A 22470-nucleotide genomic window follows, 5' to 3' on the forward strand; every position below is an offset into this window, starting at 1 on the left:
AGTTGTTGGGCTAAACCTCAAAGGTACTGTCATTCCGTCTTCAAACCCAGTTCTACCACTTTACATTCTTGCCAGCAGTATGTGATGGGTCCAGCTTCCCACACCTTTGCTAACATTTATTACTGTATCTTTTTGATATTCAAATACTGTTGTTTTTAAACAGCCAAGCACAGCCCCCCCTCTCTGTTTCCCCTCACACACACACACACACACACACACACACACACACACACACACACACAAATTCTGGCACTCAGGAAGCTGAGGATCATGATTCTGAGGTCATGCAAGCTGGACCATATAATGAGACCTTGCCCCCCACCCCCCGCAAAAAAAAAAAAACAACCCGGAAATGTTATAACCATAAGGGAAAACAAAACAGCAGTATTCCAAACACACAGATACTCTTGCAGTTATACATGTGCTACAGAAGGCAGCTCACTGTCCTCTTCAGCATCTTGTTCCTCCTCAGCATCATGTGGTCCTCTTTGGCATCCTATCTCTCTTCAGCACTCTATTGTTTGAAATCAGACAGACACAGATTTGAAGACGGTTGTGGTCACTGTCCAGATCTTTGACTTTGGGTTGAACTTCAACTTAATCAGCATGTGTGGTAATAGAGGGTGCTTGAGGAAAATAAAAATTTTATAGAGCTCCCGTGCAGGGGATGGTAGCTAATCCACACTCAAGAAATATTAGTTTCTTCTCTTTCTCCAGAATCCTTGACCATCAGAGTGAGCAGAGGATACATCATTTCCCCCTTTTCTGACTTTCCGTCCCCATTACCCCCAGAGGTATGTGTGTTCCTACACACATGCATGCATATGCATGAACAGGTATATGGTTTGAAAATGATGGATGGTGTGTACTAGCATTAGAAAACATTATGCTAAGTCTGTGTTTTATCCTAGCCTTCAGATATTTCGCAGTGAAATTTGAGGCTCAGATGAGTGACCCCATGGTAGTGGGCAGTTCCCATTTACCTCTTATTTGGTCTAAATTCCACTTAACTAGAGGAGAGAAGTAGATAATGAACATGGCTTCCAGCAATAGCTTTTATACAAAAGTTTTACTGTTTATTTGATGTAAAAATTGTCTGTTTTTTCTTTCTTTCTCTTTCTATCTTTCTTTCTTCCCTTCCTTCCTTCCTTCTTTCCTTTCTTCCTTCCTCCCTCCCTCCCTCCCTCCTTCCCTTCCTCCCTCCCTCCCTCCCTCGTCTAAGATCCATGACTTCAGTTACAGTTAGTTGGCTAGGTTTACACTACCAGGCATGAATTCCTTCATATTGAGTGGACCTTCAATCCAATGAGGTGATCTTCTGCCTTCTTGATGAGTTATCTTATTTGTGCTTCCTATGATATCCTATCTGAGAAAATAAGAATAATTAATAAATGGCTACATCACATAGTCACTGGGAAAATTAAATACTACCTGTGAATTACTGCCACAAAAGGACCATTAGTAAATGATTAACTAAGCTGACTTAAGCAACCTTGAGAGCACCAGGGATGTCCCAGTCATTGAGCATTTTACTGCCTTGACCCCCAACACTCTAACAACTGAAACAAAAAGACCATCCTGGGATGGAGAGATCTGGGCATTTGGTGAGCCACATCAAGTAAGAAAAGCAAAGGAAAAGTAGACTTGTCGGGGTGTGTTGAGTCATCGCTCAGTGATTCCACTCACATACTCCCTCCCACTGCCGCGCCCCCCCCCCCACAACACATACAATCTGAATCAGAAGAGGAATGACTCTTTATGGCAGCTTAGTCCTCCCTTTTTGTCCTTAATTTGAGGTCAGAGTCAGGAAACAGATAACTGGGAAAAAAGCCATTCCACATGCATCTCTAGAGATAAAGTAGAAATGCTTTTCCAACCAAATTGAAGCTAAAATCCTGTTGTGACGATAAGTCCCTGGCCAGCCCCATGGCTGAGGAAACATCTAGGGAAGTCTGTCCTGCCTGAAACCCTGCAAGGGTCATGCCAGAGGCAAGAAGGAAGCCCTGAAGCACTCCACCCCAACTTGAATTCTCAGGGCCTCCTCAATCCTGTGTGGCTTTCCAGACTTCATGGGATTTGCTAGGACCTCTTTTAAGGTGCTAGCTATTTATTCTATTTGGAACCAAGCGTCTATTGGATTTAGAAATCACAATTTAATAAGGCATGGTGCCACTGAAGTTCTTCCATGTTCTTTCAGGGGATCTGTCCCTGTTTATTCTCAGGTAAAATTGAGTCACAGGAGTGACTAATGCTGCTTTCTTCAAGTATGAGTGAGAAAAATAAGCAATAGTTACAATGTGAGTAGGGGAGTCATTTGATCAAATCACTGAGTAGTTTAAGATGTTCCCCGTGCATGCCCTGTAATAAGGTGAGGGAAAGTTTGGCAAGCCCTGAGTTTATTGTGCAGACATCCAGAATGCTGTTGACATCCAGGATGCCATTGGTGCTAGGCCTCTCTCCCTTTTACCACAACATCCCAAGGAAGGTTTTAGTACCAAGTGTCCTGCTGTGACCTCATTCCATCTACCTGGAGCCTCAGTCCTGGGCACTCATAGTGCCCACAGCTATGAGACTCTTCCAGTGCTAACAGGAGAAAATTTTAGTCTTGCTCCTGTGAATGAAGGACAGTTGGGAAAGGTGACCACACACACTGAGAGCTGGCATATTGCCACCATGGTGGCCTCAACCCAGAGCTATAACCTGTATCATGAAAATTTGTTTTTAAATGAGAAAACTTGATACTTCAGGAACACAATTTAAGCAACTGAGACTTCCTTTTTCTACTTATCCACCCAAATCTTCTGTATTTCCATTTAGCAGACTCAAAAGTCAGAAAATCCTACCAGTGATGAAATAATTTGCAAGTAGCAGTTCAGCTGATATTTAAAGCTTTGTGTAAATGTGTACCAGCGAGCTAATAAGGAAAGTCAAATCCAATCAGCTTATGTGTAACTCTGAGCATGCTAATGCTTCAAGGTATGCAGGCTGCACAGAAACAGTTGGATGTGCTCCTCAACCTGGGAGAAAGGAATTCATTCAGAGGAAAGCCTACTGTGAAGACCACTCATTTTCAGACTTGTTATTTTAACACACAGGGACCAGGTCTGTCCTTTTTAATTTCAGTATTTAGAATGTAAATTGGCAGTCTGGAAATCACATTTCAGTTCTGGGATGTGGTGCTGGACTTTGTCCCTAGGTGCCACCCTCTCCACCCCACACCCAGAGTTTACTGAGCCCCCAGCATCTATTACGTGATACAAAGGCCACTGGATGGCGTTAGCTGAGGACACTGGAGCTCCAAAGCCCAGGGCTTCTCTATCCAGGGATAACTGGTCAACCTTCAGCTTCACCTGTCAACTTCAATCACATCATTATCAATGAACCACCTGAGAGACTAGAACAGTGACAGCGACCATTGCTCTATCATGTGCCATTTACTGGAGTGTGGTTTGTGCAACTGGAAGCAGAATGTTGGAAATGATTCAGTTGGACTGGTGAGCCACCAATAAAGTTTATTTAAGTCTGAAAGTTGGCACTCAGATGTAGTAATCCTTCTGTGTGGAGTAACAGAAGTGTGTAGTTACCATAATAGGTATTGAGTGGTATTGAAAAACAATCTCAGTGATAAATATGAATTCCTGTCCTAACTTAGGAAACTATGGAGAAGGTAGTTTGAATTGATTATTTCATGTTCTTACCCATTGGATGAGTATTTACCACACAGTTGCCATATGCCACTCAGTCCTCTGGTCCTGAGAACCCAGCAGTATACAGGGCAGCTGTGATTCCTGCCCTCTGCTTAATGACAGTTTAGCTGGAGAGGTAACTTGATGTTAAATTTGAAATTATTGTAGAATTTATTGAACAGTATTATGGAGAAAGAACTTAGTTGGGCATGCATATGAGAGGAACTAATGTAGACCAGGATTCTAGAAAGCTCTTCAGAGGGAGGTGACAGTTAAGCCATGCTCAAGAGAGCAAGCAGAAGCTGACCCAGGTAAGATCATTGCATCATACTCTGTAACTTTCTTCAACTGAATGTAATTATATGAATGTTTAGTTTTCTCGCTAATGAGATTGATTCTCGACAATCTCATGGGGTATTACGATGCCTACAGTTATATTTCTGGACTTCAACATTTCTGACACACTTGTAGTCATGGCAAATGAAGACAACTTAGCTATCTGCTTTGCTAAACATGCCTCTTAGTGGAACATCTTGAAAGCTATTGGAAAAAAAATATTTTCTAATATCCAGTTTCCCTGAAATTTTCCTATTTGTCCTTCAAGGACCAAAAACATAGTCAATTCTTTATAATTATCTACTTGTTACTGCTATGAAAATAGAGTGATGGGAACATGGTTTCTTGCTAGTTGGGAGACCCCATTCTGCTTCTAGAGAGTTCAGTTACAATGAATTAACCTCTCATGGAAAAAGTTGTTAGGTTTAGGGCTGTCTTCCAAACTGTGAGGGGACACATCTAAGTGTTCTTCAGTCATAGGCACTTCTTACTGAAATGCTAAGTCTCTGTATGGTCAGGAAGGTCACCCAAACCAGGAAACGTTAGTGCAAAAGGCAAGGCTGCACACTCTCACAGGAACTAAGGGAGGAAGTGCTGCTGTGACTGGAGAAGTGTTTCTGAATCCAGAGTCTTCCAGACTCAGGGCCAGTGTGGTACTGGGTGAACAGGGATGAGCAATAACTCTAACCAAGAAATGGATAAATGTGTGTGATCTGTTTCCACTGGCCCACATTTGATGGTTAAGATTTTGATGAGGAAAACACAAGCAGCTTCTCATCGCTTGAGGTAGCATTTGCTAGATGGGTGCTTTTGGCTTTGATTTTCCCCCAGGTAATGCTTTCACTCTTTCTAATTGTTGGACCCAACAGGGCTTGTTCGTTATTTTAAAAAAATCCTCAATGAGAATTGTCCCCATAGGCTTATTATTTGAATACTTTGTCTGTAGTGGTGAAACTGTTTGGGAAGGACTAGAAGGTGTGGCTTTGTTGGAGGTGTGTCACTGGAGATGGGCTTTGAGACTTCATAGGTCCATAAGCTTTCTCTCTCTCTCTCCCTCTCTCCCTCTCTCTCTCTCTCTCTCCCTCTCTCCCTCCCTCTCATGCTTGTGGATCAGATATAAGCAGGTACTGCTCTGGTTCCATGCCTTCTTGCCTATTGCCATGATGCTCATGTACTCTAACCTTCTGGAACCTTGAGGCCCCTACCTAAATGCTTTCTTTTATAAGTTACCTTGGTCACGATGTTTTGTCGCAGCAGCAGAAAAATCCCTAAGACCGAGCCTAAATGAGAATGTGTCCTTGAGTGTAGGTGTGCAGTCAGTACACTGTACAAAGGCCGCTAGCCTAATAGGAAAGGTGAAAGTCCAAAGCTAGCCAAGAGGAAAGATGATTTTGTGTCCCTCTCCCACCCAGAGGGGGTCCCACTTTATAATTCAAACAAATGCCCTGTATGGAGGAGCTGCTGCCTTACTTGATTTTTTTTTGAACTCATGTTTCCAATTAATTCTATGACTTAAATAAAGGAAAACAGGCAACTCCATGTAGTTTAGTGTGTGTGTTCCATCCAAATCCCCTGCTTGATGGGCTGCGTGCTTTCTTCTACAAAATATGGTTCAGATGTTACATGGCGATGTTTGCACCTTGACGCTTTCCAGATAAATGGCCAGGATTTCCTGTGGGAGATAATATCCATATTAGACTCAGAGTGTCTTCCAAAGTTGTTCTCCCTCCAGGGTCACATGCCTCATGTGGCCAACTGACTGTCCATGCGACGCTGTACCAGATTTCAGGGCCATATGCTGTTTCCCCTGGAATTCATCCTACATCAGTGTTTGAGTAAGTCTGCTGCTGCCAATAGTTGTTGGTAATATACAGTTCCTCCTGCTGCCTGGCTGCAACATGTCCTACAGTCTCCAAGCTAACATCTGGCGGCTCTGCATGGATTTAGCAACTAGCAGATCTCTCTGCCTTGATTTACATGTGGGTTTAAAAAAAAAAACAACCCAAATAATAACCCCTCCAACATTCATTTATCAAACATTTATCAGATACTTACTCTGCATAAGGCTCTGAGCCAGCTTTGAGGATCATACAAAACAGGAGAAACTGGTCGGACATTTTGCGTGAGACGCGATGGATACATGAACATGAGCTCTTTCATGTAGGGTAGCATCCATATTTGCCTGGAGTCACGAGACCTAGAGGCTCTTACCATGTTCCAACACTGGGCCAGTTTTGACAATTTCCTTTCTTTTCCATAAGCAGAGGAAAGGCCAGGATCACATCTGAGGGTTTTCAGGTCCTTAAGTGTCTAATGACTATTAACAAAGGAGTCCTTTATTGCTGAAGAAGCCATTTCAGGGGAAGATAATTGGCAGGAGACTGAAAAGATCAGCTGTGATTTCAGAGGGAAGGCAACATTCTGATTAAGTTAAATGAAGACTAATCTTAATTCTGTCTACTTTTTAAAAAGGGCCAGTGAGACGACTCAGCAGGTAAAGGCGCTTGCCAACAAGCCTGATGACCTAAGTTCAATCCTCAGAACTCACATGGTAGAAGGAGGAAACCAACACCCACAAGTTGTCCTCTGACCTCCACAAATGCACTGTGGCACATGCATGTGCTACCCCACCACCCCACATACAATAATAATAAAATATAATAAAAAATAAACAAGGATGCACCATTACATTGTACGGTACCAGCCTGAAGGCTTTACTTGGCAATCGTATTCAGAATCATTCAACTTTAACATAGGAAGAATCATAAGTCTTTTATGGTGACTGATACTTTCCAAAGCACTTTTCACACAGTTTCTGATATGATGCTCCCAGTCACCCTATAAGCCAGGCTGTACTATTTTTCATCCAAGATAGGAAACTAAGGCTTGGAGAGCTTAAATGACTTACTCAAGACCACCAGCCAGCGAGTGGCCAAGCCGGAATTCTAGCCTGGGTGTATCTGGTTGCTATTCCTGAACTGTCTCCAAACTGCTTGTGCACAGTAAATCAAAGAGGGGTAAATCTGAGATTAAAAAAAAGAAAGAAAGAAATGCTACTGCGGTGTCTAGACACTGACAGGGTATTTGTGTAGAGAGCTGTATGCAGTAGGTGATATTGCAACAGATCTAGGGTGGGCCCAACTCTGCTCTCAGCAGCGAGGTGTGTACTGCAGGCAAATTTAAGGCAGGAACTTTTATACCACCCAGTCCCATAATTTACCCCATCTGCTAAAGGAGACAGGCACCCTCTCCTATGCATGCTTGTTTTTATCATGGCTGTGTGTCATTCTGACATTCTAGCTGCCATAGCTACAGAGAAGTCATAGATTCCTTCATGGCTATTCTGGGAATTCCTTAGAATATTATGCTAAAATCTAAAAACTGACATGTAGCACAAAGACATTATTGCAGTGGTCCTGATTGAGTGCAACATCCAATTCACCAAGAGAGCCACTATATCCCAGTGCCTAAGGGACTTCCCATACAAATCCAATGACCATGTCTGGGCCAAGGGCCTAGCACTATTGTCCTATAAGGACAATTCCCCTGCTAGCTAATTCCAGTGTGCAGCAAGGTTTGAAATCTGTCCACAGTTGCATAGCCAGGAACCCACACTGGTTCAACTTTTATTGCTTTAGCCAAACTTGCTTGGTTTTAGCGCATGGTGCCAATAAAGGATGGGCTAGTAAGTGTAGGATGCTGACTTCTGTGTAATGTGCTGGTGATTTCTATCTCTAATTGTTGTCTTCTACAACTCCCTGCTCAGGTGGGGCCATCGGTCCCAGTTCACCACAAAGAATGCGTATTTGTTTTCATGTAGCTAAAGGTCCAAGATCCTTCAGGACTGCCTGGTGAGGTCCCTAAAATTGCTCACTCCAGGTGTTGAACATGTAGTGACATTAATTCTCAAGTGGTTATGGCAGATCTACACTATGCCTGGCATTGTCCTGACTCTGCAGCTAAAGTGGAGGTGAACAAGGTGTGCGAGGCTCTTCCTCTCAGAGCTGATGAGTGATTTGAAGACAAAGCACAGTAGGTCAAACACTTTAGAGTCAAGTTGCCATGGGAACTTGTTTTATCCATTTGCTCTGGGCCTTGTCTGTTCAAGAGGGTTTATGGCAGCCGAAACACATAATGAAGCGATTAGAATATAAATAAGAAACAGAAATCAAAACTGGGAAATGTGTAAATTGAAACGCCAAGGGCAGAAGAAGAAAAACTCATAGCTTCAGAGTCATGGAGGTCCACTTGGACGCAACTTCAAGTTTAGTGTTAAGTGTCCTGGCAGCCATATTGAGAAGGGAAATATGGTTAGTTACAAAGTGTTTATTGTCAGAAAGCAAAAGACGACCAGTTCCTCAAGGGAAGGAAAGGCTTTCAAAACACTTGGCTTGTGAGACAATGTCTCATATCTGGTTTCATACTGTCTCTGACAATATTTCTACAGGACTGGGAAAGTGGACATTGTGAGGCTGTGGTGTAGCAGTATGCACCAAGAATGGCAAATTAAAGTTCCATTCATTAAATCTACTTACAGCAGGAGCAGGTGGTCAGAAGTCAGTTGATTTGGGTCAAACGTAGTTCAGATGTAGCTATCTATAGCTGGAAGTGGAACACCTGGGAAGTGAAGGGGTTGAATCTCCTGATGATAATCTCCCTCACTGTCATTTTTGCCTCCTAAAATTCTGATATGGCAGCTGGCCACATTTTCTGTTTTCTACTATAAAGTTAAAGGGTAAATATTCCAGGCTGTGCATGATGTAATTGTTTATACCCGAGGCCAGCAAACACTTCTGTAGAGAACTATATAATAAATATTTTAGGTCTGATGCACTAGATGATCTCTGCCACAATTATGAGTTTCTAAAACTACAGGGCAGAAATAGCTATAGGCAATCCCTAACTGAAGGGGCATAGTTGTATCCCAATAAGACTTGATTAAAAAACAAAGCAAACACAGAGGGCCTGACAGATCTCACCTATAGGCAGTCTGTTGCCCACCTCTGAAAAAACCTAAAAAACAACAACAAAAACAAAGGAAAAGCATATTATTGGGTTTTTTTTTTCCTTTGGTGAAATAAAGGAATGACAAGAAGCTTGGCAAGTCTTATTTAATAGTGACTTTGGCCTTACTGGTTTTATTCATAGTAATAGTGATTCATGCCGAAAAGAACATGACTCGTGTATGAACTGCAAAGTCATTATGCCCATGGAAGGAACATGCAGATCTCAAAGACATCCAATATAACTCTTTTTTTTTTTTTTTTTTTTTGGTTTTTCGAGACAGGGTTTCTCTGTGTAGCTTTGCGCCTTTCCTGGGACTCACTTGGTAGCCCAGGCTGGCCTCGAACTCACAGAGATCTGCCTGGCTCTGCCTCCCGAGTGCTGGGATTAAAGGCGTGCGCCATCACCGCCCGGCCAATCTAACTCTTCACACATAGAAATAGTACTCACCAGACATGGTGTATTAGTTCTGTTTCTGGTCCCCAAGACCAAAGACCTGCGAAGAAGCAACTGAAGAGGAGGAGGGTTAATTTTGTGTCACAGTTGCTATAGCGACAGTCTGCCATGGCAGAGAAAGCATGGCAGTAGGCATGCAAAGCCACTTGCTGGGGAATGGTGGTGCGCTGATGTCTTTCTCCTTTTCCCCATTTTAATTAATTGTAATCCAAGTCATAGGATGGTGCCCCTCACATGTAGAGCGGGTCTTTCCTCCTTGGAGAATCATCTCTGGAAACACTCTTACAGATGCACACTCAGAACTGTGTCTCTTAGATAACTCTAACTGAAGTCAAATCAACAATGAATATTAACCTTATCCATGGACATGACATTGTAATGTAGAGTGTGGGGGGGTCTGTCTGAAAAGTCATGCATTCCATGCAGAGAAGAGAATTGCGATGTTGTTTGCCCGTAATGGCTTCTCAAACAAGCTTGGTTCTCAATTAAGATCTTATGGTTGGCGTTCTAGGAAAGAGAGATGATGATAAATTATTCTCAGTAGGCAGGTGTGTGCCACTCACTCAGATATCACCTCTTCAAGTTCAAACTCTCTTCCTTCCTACTAATTACTAATGCTCTTCTATGTGGGTAGCATGCAGTATTACCAATGGGGAAGTGTGATTTCATTTGTAAAGGCTTAGTTATGAACTTATTAGAAATTGATGATTCAATATGACCTGAAGTCTTATATACCTCCCACTGGCCATAAACAAACCCAGGAGGTTCATTGTGTGATGGAATCTGTCTCAAAGACTTGAGTCTGTGAAAGGACCAGAAAAAGTATCTCCCAAGTTATTTGACACTTGCAAAGAGAGGTGTGTTAAGTACCTTAGCCTTAGAATTGCTTTAATCAACCTATAGACAAGCCATACATAGTCCTGGGAGTGATGAGGTATGTACTGGTGTGTCTCATATTGTGACAATGAGAATGTAGGCTTCAACATCAATAACAATTTTGAAAGTATCTGTGAAAACGTAACTGTGAGCATATCTGTGGGACTTTCAGTGCTCTGGGATTGGTTTGAACAGCATTTTGCAGCAGGCATTTTCTGGATAGTAAGAAATGTATTCCTTTGTTCCATGCTCACTGTTCAGTTCTTTTACTCCATTTGGGATTTGTTGACTTTTCAGCTCTCTGGTGGCAAAGGGTAGCTAGCTAAGAAATGAGGTTTTGATAATTGTAACAGATGACCCCAGGTTTATGAAGGGCAAAACATTGTGTCTTTACCTTTACATACCTAGGACATAGCCTAGCGCTTATTCCATAGGACCACTTCCATATGTTAACCCAAGGAGTGAAAACTAGTACTTGGTTGCCAATAAGGGAGCTGATTTCCATTGGTCTGTGTTGAACAACTCTAAAAGAAACAAAAGCATTTTGTTTGAGGATTGAGACAAAACTTTAAAAAGTAGAAAACCATGCATATGGGATCAGATGCCCTCCTGTATCAGCCGTGGTCAGGTCTGGGATGGGGTAAGGAACTTGCAGTCAGATGTACATAGTAGGTAAGGTGTGAGTTTGGTAATGCCAGTTCATAGCCAGCAGGACTGGAGGCCGGGGGCCATTGCCATGATAAATTACTTAGGGAAAATGTCTGGCATCGAGGTCACCTAAGACATCTACTTTTTATGAAGTGGGACTGGCAGACACTCTGTTCCTTCCTTTTTTTTTTTTTTTTTTTTTTTTTTGGTTTTTCGAGACAGGGTTTCTCTGTGTAGCTTTGCGCCTTTCCTGGTACTCGCTTTGGAGACCAGGCTGGCCTCGAACTCACAGAGATCCGCCTGGCTCTGCCTCCCGAGTGCTGGGATTAAAGGCGTGCGCCACCACCGCCCGGCCTGTTCCTTCCTTTTTATTCCTCTGGTCTCGCTAATGCTGTACTGATCAGACTTTGTTAGCTGCCTTAGAACATATTTCCATTGGTGGTCTGAATATGATCTCATGGTCATAAAAGTATGGTCATATTTTGACTATCCCTGTCACTAATGAGAAAAAAATACATAGAATAGAGGTTTTCTAAGCTAAAAACAAATTTAATATTGGGTAGCCTTTCATTCACATGGCCACAGCTCTGTCCTGACCCCAAGCTGGTGCCCAGCATTTCTAGGTAAGAAAGAAATGGTCACCTAAGACAATGAGGTTGTTCTTAGCAACACTCCCAGCCTGGATGAAGAGGCAGCCCTGAGCACTTCACTGTGGGGTTCTACCACTATGATAATGGGGAAGGGGTAAAGCTAAGCCTAACAGTGTACGGGGTAACCTTAAAATGAGAAGCAGTTACTTAGCATGTTGGTACACACATGTAATACCAGCTCTTGTAAGGTGGGAACAGGGTCTTGAGTTCAGGGCCAACTTGGGTGACATGGCAAGACTCAGTCTAAGAAATAGGGGTGGGGTGGGGAGGGAGGAAACAGAGTCTTTCTTATTGCAATAATTTGCTTCATGCCTATTATTTCAGATTTATAAGGGTTCCACCATGGATTTGAGATCATTTATTAAATGGTATTCTATTCCTGCTGTCTCCACTGTTTTTCCAAATCCCATATCACTAGACCAAGACAATCTGAGCATGTGGTCATAGTTTGGCTCTTCTACATCTGCCCACTTTAGCCACAAAGCAACAGAAATAGAATCGAGAAACAAATGGATAACCTCAAGTAGCCTTTGGGTTTACCGCAGTGTTGTGCTTGAGTGAGGACACAGGACCAACTATAAATTGGCATGGCCCTGATGGGCTTTGGTGTATAGAGCTATTCTGATTTCTGTGGTATGTATTGGTTATCGTGGCCTGTGTATTCACTTGTTCAGTGAGCTGTTTGGGATGTTCTTGGTCTCAGGGCCTGAGGATCATTTTCTCGGATGCATCACGGCTCATATTCCGGCTCAGTTCCTCCAGCGGTGTGCGGGCTACCATCAGACTGTATGCGGAGAGCTACGAGAGGGATCCCAGCGGTCACGACCAGGAACCACAGGTACACCATCAGAGCTCTGCCCTTGGCACTGTGTGTCTTGCCTTTTAGAGCTCCCATGAGCCTTTCATGACAAGACATATCGATAGCTTCAGTGGGAGGCAAGTTGTGTGTGACCTCAAGCAAATTTACCTCATTCATGGAAGTGTTTGAAACAGAAGAACTTCTCTCCAAGATCCGGGATGATTTCAGGCCAGGATTTCCCAATTAATTCACCTCTCTTCAGTGTCCTGTGGCTGAACGTGGGTTCTAAGAAGAACAGGCATATTGTATACATAGGAAAGTTAAAGTCAAAATTTTCAAACCCTTGATTGTGCTAATGTAAATTATTAACCTTTAGGTGTTAGGAAAACCCTGGATTGGAGCATGATATTGAGGTAACCATACAAATACCACCCTGGGCTTCCTCTCTCAGACTGAGGAAGCACTCACAAATGCTCTGGCCATAAACTGCTGCACTTCTGCATTTCCTGACATGGCAGACAGGCTGACAAATCAGAAAAGACCCATTCCATCATTGAGCACATCATGCCACACTGCCAGGTGCTCTTGCCTCCTTGGTCTTTCCTTTGATCTGGTGTTTTGGGTGCCTCCCTGGGCTAAAACATTAGCTATGCTTCTTTTTGGAAAAGTGGAGGGGCAGAAATCCAGGCTCTGGATCTCATTGTATAGTTATTTAGAATTTCTGGCTCTAATCTGTCACCTGGGGCAATCCCTTTCTCTATAGGTAGTTTAGTTTGTTCATGCTGTCTTTTTTTTTTTTTTTTTGAGAATCCCAAAGAACTTGGTCATCACATATTGTGGATTCTTCTACCTGCTCCCATAAGTCAAAGATCTGTCAGAACAAAATCATCCCGCATGGGGAAGTCGAGGCCCGAGGGCCATTCTCAGGGTCACCAGGGCATGAGTAGACAGTGTCCACGACCAGCTTGCAGTCTTGGCCTTTCCTCTCAGGATTATGAGCTTTCCGCGCAGGGATGGACCATGCTCTGCCAAAGTAACTTGTTGGTGAGCACACTGCACCCGAGATAGTACCAAGCCACGCAAGGACTTACGTTCTCTTTCCGAATAAAACTGTCTTCTGTGGCTCACGTTGAGGCCCGAGATGAAAGGCAGGAGCTCCGCACTGGGTGAGGGATGATATTCCTGGCCTCCCCAGCTCTGAGTCACTCTGACTTGAGACTGTTTTTTTCTTAGCATTCTCTTCCCTCTTTGCACAGGAAAAGTGGTTAAGATACTTGCTTATTTTTATTTACCTCCCTTGCTGGACTTCATCCAGGCCATTAGGCTTTCTGTACACAAATGTGTCTCCGAGGTGGTCCATGAAAGCAAGTGGCACTTTTGATAAAGGTTTTCCTTGAGGCCAAAAATTCTCCACAGGCCTGCTTTTAGATGGTTGTGTGGGTAAATAAAACATAAATAGTGCTTGTTTTAGCCCCCATTACTGCACATTTTCCATCCCGTGGGTGGACTAGTTCGCCAGTTTGAATGGCTGAGGAATCCCTTCTTTACAGTTTCTCTTAGGATCTTAGTCATTTTTTTCTCTCTAACCGAAGTAAGAGTCTTTCCCTACACCCAGCTGGAGAGGGCTCAGTACATTTATTTTAGCACATGATCTAGTTAAAAGTTCTGTATTAAAATAGAATTCCTGATTAAAATAGCACATATCATCAGCTCACTAACTGGAGCCCTATTGCATAAAACATTGGGATCATGATATAATAGTCAAAATGTAAAAGAATTCTAACCCCATAAGAAAGGGGAGGAGATGGGGGAGGAAGAAGAGAAGAGAGGAAGGGAGGGAAGGGAGGGAGGATCACCTAGCTTACCTGCATTAATCACTGCTGAGCTCCATCTAGGTCCTTCCATTGGCGGCTCTAAGTCTTTTAAGAAATGTTGCTTTCTGACACAAACTGTTTTTTCCTTCTAAGAACCGTGAGACAAAGCTTTGGTTAGCCCCTAACAGAGATAAAGAGGGACCCTGGAGCTGCCCGGTCCCTACTGACAAGCGGCTAATAGGCAAAGACTGGCTTGTACTTCCTTTGATTCTATTTCGGTTTCATCACCTAGATTGCAGAGAACATACATTCACACACCACACACAGACACAGACACAGACACACACACACACACACACACACACACACACACACACACACCCCGGCCCAATGCTGTAGTCATCTACATACTAGTTATTCTACATGAGGACAGAGTTCCCTTCAAATACCATACTGGTTTCTGGCTATTTCATTTTGCATGTGGATTGTTTCTTTCTCAGACATTTAAAGCACATGAGGAAGGCAGCATTAGACATTTAGACTCGTTACTTTGAGGAGGAAATGTTCCAATTAACCTAGTGATTCCACCAGGAAACTCCATGACCTACACCCATGCTACTCTTGACCCCTACAGCTAGAGTGTCAGCTGGGTCATTTTGTAGAGGTGATCATGTCATTTGTTTTAAGTTGATGTCAAGTCATCACTTTGCTGACACAAACTGTTTTCAGATATTCTCTTCATACTCCCCTGTGAGTTGGTGGTGAGTGGAGGAAGGACATAGGGAAGGCCCCAGGAGAGAAGGTATTTGCACAGCTTTGGTCCTTGGTATATGAGGAAAGAAAGCCTCCCCAAAGGCAGATGCTGAAAATTCACATGGTTTTCAAACACAGTTACTTTAGTCTTACTGGCGAGCAGGACCCCAGTGAGCTCTCAAGCCAGCTGGTGGGAATTTGTAGAAAGGGTCAAGCCTTAAATTCACAGGTATCTAGAAATGGCAGGTTGTTTCCATAGTCTTTCCATCCCATTTCTCGGCAGGATTGCTCAATTAACATTGTGTTCGCTTTAGTCCCCTGTCCAGAGGAGCCCATGGGTGGAGTGGCTAATGTACAAAAGACAGTTGAAGGGAAAAGGAAGAAAGTTTTATTAAGGGCTAGGTTATCAGAGAATGAAGGTCAGCTTGGGACTAATCAAGATGTAGCCACATCCCAGCCCGCTCCAATCTTGGGAAGGAGCCAATACTCTTGAACCTTCCTTGAAACTGATGAAGTGATGTCTTTTTGATAAGCTGCATCTAGCAGATGAATGCCTAAAGCATCAGGAGTCTTTTTATATTTAATTCACATGTCAAACAAACCCAGGCCCACGGCCATTTTGTTCCAACAGTTCTTATAATAATTTATAGTTCATAAAGAGACAATATAGAGCCATTTTGTTGTCTATAGAGAGAATGTATAGGTCAGGGCACTTTTGAGAATGAAGGTATCTACTAATACGTTGCGATTGGTCCCTATCAGCTGGCCTTGTGGTTACTCCAGCTCCTTGCTTCCATCCTGGTGTAGAACTGTATGGCTTCTTAGATGGAGACTTCTGAGGAAGAGGAAGGGAGTGAAGAGTCAGATCATCAACATTCAGTCCAGACTATCATCAGAACCACTTGGCGAGATCTATAGAAACATCCACAGCAGGCCCACGTTCAGAGATTCAGTAGATGAATCTAGTGATGTAGAACTTGTGATTTGTTGAGATGCTTCTAATGCTGGTTTTTAATGTAGCTGTAATGTGCCAGGCTCAGTTCTACATACTCCATATACACTGTTATCCCTCATTTCACTGCCCCCAGGCTGGGATTGTCATTAGTTTTACAAAAGAGAAAACTGAGATAGGGAGTTGCTCTGATCCATGGAACAGGTCATTTCTGCATTGGTATTGTTTTAAGAAAGACTTCCAGTCAGACTAATGTGTGGGTGGAGTTTCTCTGTGTCTCAGCAGCCACTCCCAAATAACCATTCAGAGACTTATTATTAATTAGAAATGCTCAGCCGATAGCTCAAGCTGGTTACTAGCTAACTCTTACATTTTACATTAACCCACGTTTCTTATCTACCCTCTGCCACGTGGCTGTCCCTTCTTTCAACATGGCATGTTCATTTTGCTTCTCTCTGCATCTCCCCAAGATTCTGAGAGACTCCTCCTCTTCTTCCTTGTGCTCTCTTTTTCTGCAAGTCCCACCTAACCTCTACCTGTCCAGCTATTGGCCAGTCAGCTTCTTTATTAATCCAATCACAGTGACACATATTTACACAGTATAAAGGAATATTCCACACTAATGGTTGAGTCCAAAGGGGCAGGTATTTCTCACCTGAGCTTGAGTTCAATGCTGTGTCTGGAAGTTTAGTTCAATTTTGTTATTAAAAGACTTGCCTTTGAGGGCTAGAGGGATGGCTCAGCAGTTACGAGGTTTATCTTTCCACATTTATTTATTCTTTGAGCCTCCAACATCCACTGGGTCCCAAGAACTCAGTAAAATTCAATTCAACTCCATTTTGCCTAACCTCAGGAAAGGGCTCCACTTGACTTTACCGGTTTGTTCCAGAAGATTCAGCTCATGGATGGCCAAGGAAGAAATATGCAAGGCCAACTATGAGGGATGAGTGAGGAGTTTCTGTACCCCTCCAACACCCCTCAACCCCCACACAATACTTCTATGTATGCACCTTCCCATGAGTTCTCCCAGCCCTCTTCAGGGGTTTTTATGGAGGCTTCATTACTCACATTTGATTGATAAAGCAATTGTCCTTAGTTGTGGAACTCACCTTGGGGTCAGGGAGTCACCACAAGTTCAAACTGCCTAACCACATGGGTATGTCCTTGTCAGACATCACCCAGCCTGAAGACACCTTGTGAGTATGAAGTTGGGTATGGTTGGTATATAATCAGCACAGACACTCATCACCCAGGAAGTCCCAAAAGAGTTAGGTCTATGTCAGGAAGCAGGAACAAAACCAAATATGGTTTTTACCCTATCAGACATATAAACATAGGTAAATGGTAAGTTTTCTCCCCTTTATTTTTTATTAGCAATGAGTAGCTTTTTACAGCATTATTGAAAGCATAATGTTCTCAATACATACTGGTTGTGTTTTATAGCTAATAAAGAGCCTGAAATTATTAGTCAAAACCTTGAAGAATAGAATTAGAAATTGAGGTATTTATGATGTGAGAGTTGGAAACATACCAGACTTCAGCATGACACAAATAAGCATTACTTAGCCAGTCCACTTTCATGATACAATGAAAACATGTGTGAATATGAACGTGTATGCATGTGTATTTATATGCCTCTGTGTGTATGTGTGTGTGTGTGTGTGTGTGTGTGTGTGTGAGAGAGAGAGAGAGAGAGAGAGAGAGAGAGAGAGAGAGAGAGAGAGAGAGAACGATTTTCGAGTCATATGATAAACATATAGTAAAACACTATTTTGTTATCTAGACAGAAAATCCGCATAGGAATGTTTTAAGGGGCACATGTTTGAAGAAACCATGAGGAAATACTTCATTTTCCTTTTCTCCTCAGAATTTAGTGTGTGTTGCTGTCCTGTGGCACAGAGCAGGAGGGAGAAGTCAGGCAGAGCGAGTTAGAGAAGAAACACGTGGTGAAAGAGCTGGGTTATAAACTCCCTGGCTGAGTTAAGGAGTTGGCTCATTTCCTTGGAAGAGATGGATGACCCAGACATCTTCAGAAATGTAAAAATAATGTGAAGTGGTGAAAGATGACCAGCTGTTCGCCATAGCTAATGAATATGTAATTTGAGGAAATGGAAGTAAGCTCAAGCTGAAGGAGGAGAGATTCAGATCTGCCGTCAGGACCATTTCCCAACAGTGATGTTTCCACTAGCCCTGCTGGGATGGCTGGTTTGTGCTTTTCAGAAGTCTCTATAATCGTGTAGATTCAAATAATAATTTTAAAATAAAGGCAAGAATGCAGAGGATTGAATAAGATAATGTCTCAAAGTATTTTTCAGCCTTAAAATGCCAATTCTGTTTAGAGGGAGGGAGGGAGGGAGGAAGGGAAGGAGAGAGAGAGAGAGAGAGAGAGAGAGAGAGAGAGAGAGAGAGAGAGAGAGAGGTCATGTTCTAGTGGGTGGGTTAGATTTCCCTCTAGTGGTGCAGAAAGAAACTGTCTTTCACAAGTCTGCCACTTGGAGCAGAATTAATCTTTAAACAAATAAAAAGTTATATAGGTTTTCTTGTTACTGCCTTGTTTCTCCCTCGCTTTCTCCCTCCCAATCCCTCCATCCCTCCCCCCCTCCTCCCACTCTGTACTTGCTCCCATGCATGTGTGTGGTCAATGTGGGAGGTGGGTACTGGAGATTTGAACTTAGGTTCTTGCATTTGCCCAGCAAGTTCTTAACCCACAGAGCCATCTCTGGCCCTGTTGGACAGGTTTTCTTATATTTCTACTGGCTTAGTCGAATTACTTGATGAGAAAAAAACAAAACAAAATCAAAAGAACCACCAGACCCACAGTCCTCCCTTTTCTGGCCTTGATATTGAAATCTGGACCCTAACTCAGCCATTTCTGTTATTTCCCTGGAGCTGAGAAGCCTCCTTGGATGGCTGGGAATCCAATGACAGGTGAAAACCTCCTTTGGGCTGGGAGTTTGGCAGACATTTTGAACGGTGTCACACACCAGCACTGTTTAGAGTTTTGATGACAACAGGCCTTTTCCTCAACCAGCCTTTGTGATCAAAACTCTCTTCAAGGTACTGAGTGTGTGATGGCCCTGTTCACCCACACTGTCCTCTGTCTAGAACTTGTGAGAAATAGACAACTGCCTATGCATATCCCTCATGTCAATCCTCCAGGCAGAGTCCATGTCACATCTCCTTTAGAGCAGTATAAACAGAAGAGACTCTCTTTCCAAGTCTTATGACAGATTCTCAAGTTGACAACCTGTCCAAAAAAACTGAGTGGCCTTAAGAACAGAACATGGAGGAGCAGAACATTGTACCTTGACCTTGACTTCAGGTTGGGTTTAGCTTAAGGTTTAGAACCCCCAAAGGTTAACAAAATGAGATGTGCCATTCTTGTGTAACACTCACAGTTCAAAACAAGAACAATTAAACGAGTGTAAGGAAACATCACTTTCAAGTTCTGTTCCTTCTGATGCTCTACTGACTCTCTAAAATTAAAGACAGTTTCAGTTCTTACCAGGTTTCTGTTGAACCTCAGCATTGCTGTGTGCAAAGCACCTGTTTAAACAGCCATTGGTTAACCCCGCACTGTTTATGTCTACACATCATCCAGACTTGCTGGATCCTGTTTACTCGGCCTCAGAAGAAAGCATGAATGAATTTGTGCTGGTCATCCAAGTACAGAAGGTCACTAGTCCAACTCCTCTCGCCAGATGAATGGGTTTGACAAGCGGTGACCAGCTCCATCTGGCTTTTCTAGCGTCATGTCTGTTCCAGCCCCGCTACACAACACAACACAACACTTTAGTGCCTTTTCATAGAAAGCTACACAAGTCTCATGGCTGGTGGTGATTCAGGGTTTCTTTGAAGTAGAAGCCTTTTGGTGTGGCTAGTAAATCATTGCCTTTGCTAAGCAGCAGGAGAGTGTCACAGAACATGAATGCCAGCAGGGAACCTGGGCAGAGGCTGAGACCTTTGGCGGAAAGCCCCAGACTCAGTGTATTCAGCTGGCACCTGGAGAGGGCACTGCCAGGCTTCACTAGAGCCATGCACCAGCATGGGAGATGGCATCCACTGTCAGAGAGGAGGGCAGTGGGCTCAGCTCTCCTCAGACTCTTGGCTGGTTTTAAGTTTACCATCCTGGTGCCATATTGAGAAATCCTATGCAAGATGCTCAACAGGGGAGTCCCCTGTCCTTGACTTTGCTTCTCAGTAATGCTGGGGTCTAAGGGGAACTTGGGGTGGGGGCGGGGGTATTTTGATGGCAGAATACTAGGTCTTGGGAAGGAGGAAAGGAAAAAGGGGGTAATGAAGTTCTGGTTTTAAGTAGCGTGAGAGGAGGGGCTCATTTCAGAGCACATCTGCTGTAGAGATTGTCATGTGAGGCCCTGTTTGGCTAACTGGGTCCCGTATAATCCCTATAAGTTAGACGAGACCGTGAGAGTGGCTTAAAGTAATGGTTCCATTATTGTCAGATAGGAAAGGCCCAGCAAATCAGGAGATAACTGCCAGTGACAAAATGATTTATTACTCACAGTCTTGAAGAAGAAGGGGCACACACACAAAACCCACCAGATCATGCAGAATGTATAAGGGGGCAGCTGGGAGGCAGAAGAGGCAAGGGGAAACCTTGGGCTGAAGCCTCCATTAGTTTTCTATGATAAAAGTAGGCCAGGCCAGGCAAGCAAGTTTAGGGCTGGTCAGTTTAGATAATTCCAGGAGGCTCCATTCCAGAGCACAGGGCCTGGCCCTAACTGCCTTGTGTATGACTTTGCCTGTATATGCAGGGCAGGAAAATAGTGGCCTAAAAATGAACCTAATGAAGGGAGCCACTGGCCTGCAGGTGGTAGATACCTCTAAGACTTCTGGGAGGGCCATCTCTCCCATATCAGTGAGACCCTGGGATGTCAAAGGATCAGAATACACAGATGGGCTGAATACAGAGATAAAATGGTAAAGCCAACCAATTCTTCAGGTAGCTAAAATTTGGGAAGATGCTCCAATAAGGGCCTATTGTTTGTTTGTTTGTTTGTTTGTCTTTTACATACAGTTAGTGTCAGATTGATAGTCTCTGGGTCAGAGGTCAAGCTTCAGAGTCAGGAGTGTGGTTTTCAGCCCTGTTACTTCCCTTGCCCAGTTCCATGAGACTGCATAGCTGAGCTTGTTTGAATATCAGTCATTTACTGGAGCACTCTAACTGGAACATTCAGATGCCTTTTATTTTATGGGATTTCTAGAATAACCCGTAAATCAGATTATTCATGTAAAAAGTTTGCCCCATGCATGGCTCATGAATTTGTTTAATAAATGCCCGTTTTCATCATTGTTCCCCCCCTTTTTAATTAATAATAGTGTGGACAAGATTCTGCTCACATGAGGATAAAAGATTCTCTGGATAATTAGTAACTTTTTTAAAAAATGGAATTAACCTGTCATTGGTGTCTAACCAATGTCTAGGGAAGCTTCCCTTGGAGCTGGCAATGACTAAAAACCTGGTTCTTATGAGAAGCTGCCAGGCCCTGAGCCATGGCATTCTTCTGTGGGGAAGGGTTTGAAATGAACGTAAGAGTCTCTGCTAGCTCTTTGCCACCATCTTTTAGGAGCCCCAAATCCATAGAGAGTGTGGAGCAAATTCAATGTCTTTCTGGCTCAGAGCAAGGCGTACGGAGTTGGGCTTGCTCAGTGATCCAATTTATCCAAGAAAATGTGCCATTTTCTTGTGGGCCATTTCTAATACATGAACATAATAAGCACTCGAGTGGGTGTGAGATAGAGGGTGGGTTCATCAAAGGAAGAATTTTTGAAGTATTTGTTGCTGGCCAGTAGGCATGTGCTTGTTCAGCTTATAGAGTTGAACAGAAAAATGAGTCTCCTAGAGCAGATGCCTGTAAGCTTCCTCCAGGAACATCTGTTAGTAAATTGGGGAGTGGGGGGGCTGTGCTAGCAGCATTAGTTTGTAAGAGCTGGCATAACAGAGCACTGAAGACTGGTGGCTTGAACAGGAGAAATTCACCATGTCTTGACTCTGGATAGAAGTTCAAGGTCCAGGTATCAAAAGGCTTGTTTCCTTCAAGGGTGGTGGTTCTCAACCTGTAGGTCACAACCCCCTTTAGGTCCAACAGAGGTTGAATATCAGATATCCAGCATATCAGATATTTGCATTACAATTTATAACAACAGCAAAATTACAGTTATGAAATAGTGATGAAACAGTCTTATGGTTGGGGGTCACCACACATGAAGAGCTGTATTAAAAGGTCACAGCATTAGGAAGCTTGAGAACCACTGCTCTAGTGGCTCTGAGGAACAGTTCTAGACCCCCCTTCTTGGTGTGAACACAGCTGTCTTCTCTGTCTCTGACGTTATCTCCCCTCTGTGTTTCTCTGTCCAAATTTCCTCTTTGTATAAGAGCAGCCGTCATGTCCGCTTTCCATCGCTGTGACAAAATGCCCGAGGCCATCAACTCAGAAGGAAGAAAGACTTACATGCCCCTCATGGTTCCGGAGGC

General features: G+C 43.3%; 1 protein-coding gene across 1 annotated transcript in view; it reads left to right on the forward strand.

The window, feature by feature from the left end:
* The window catches only part of Pgm5 (phosphoglucomutase 5), a 169704-nt gene that overhangs the window by 132251 nt on the left and 14983 nt on the right, over positions 1-22470 (forward strand). Inside the window, exon 10 of the mRNA XM_052713291.1 lies at positions 12360-12494. Within this exon, the coding sequence (XP_052569251.1) occupies positions 12360-12494 (135 nt within the window). The remainder of the gene's footprint in view (positions 1-12359; positions 12495-22470) is intronic.

This window comes from Peromyscus californicus, unplaced genomic scaffold (genome assembly GCF_007827085.1).
Source record: "Peromyscus californicus insignis strain IS unplaced genomic scaffold, ASM782708v3 Scaffold_4__1_contigs__length_199733344, whole genome shotgun sequence".
Classification (NCBI taxonomy): domain Eukaryota; kingdom Metazoa; phylum Chordata; class Mammalia; order Rodentia; family Cricetidae; genus Peromyscus; species Peromyscus californicus.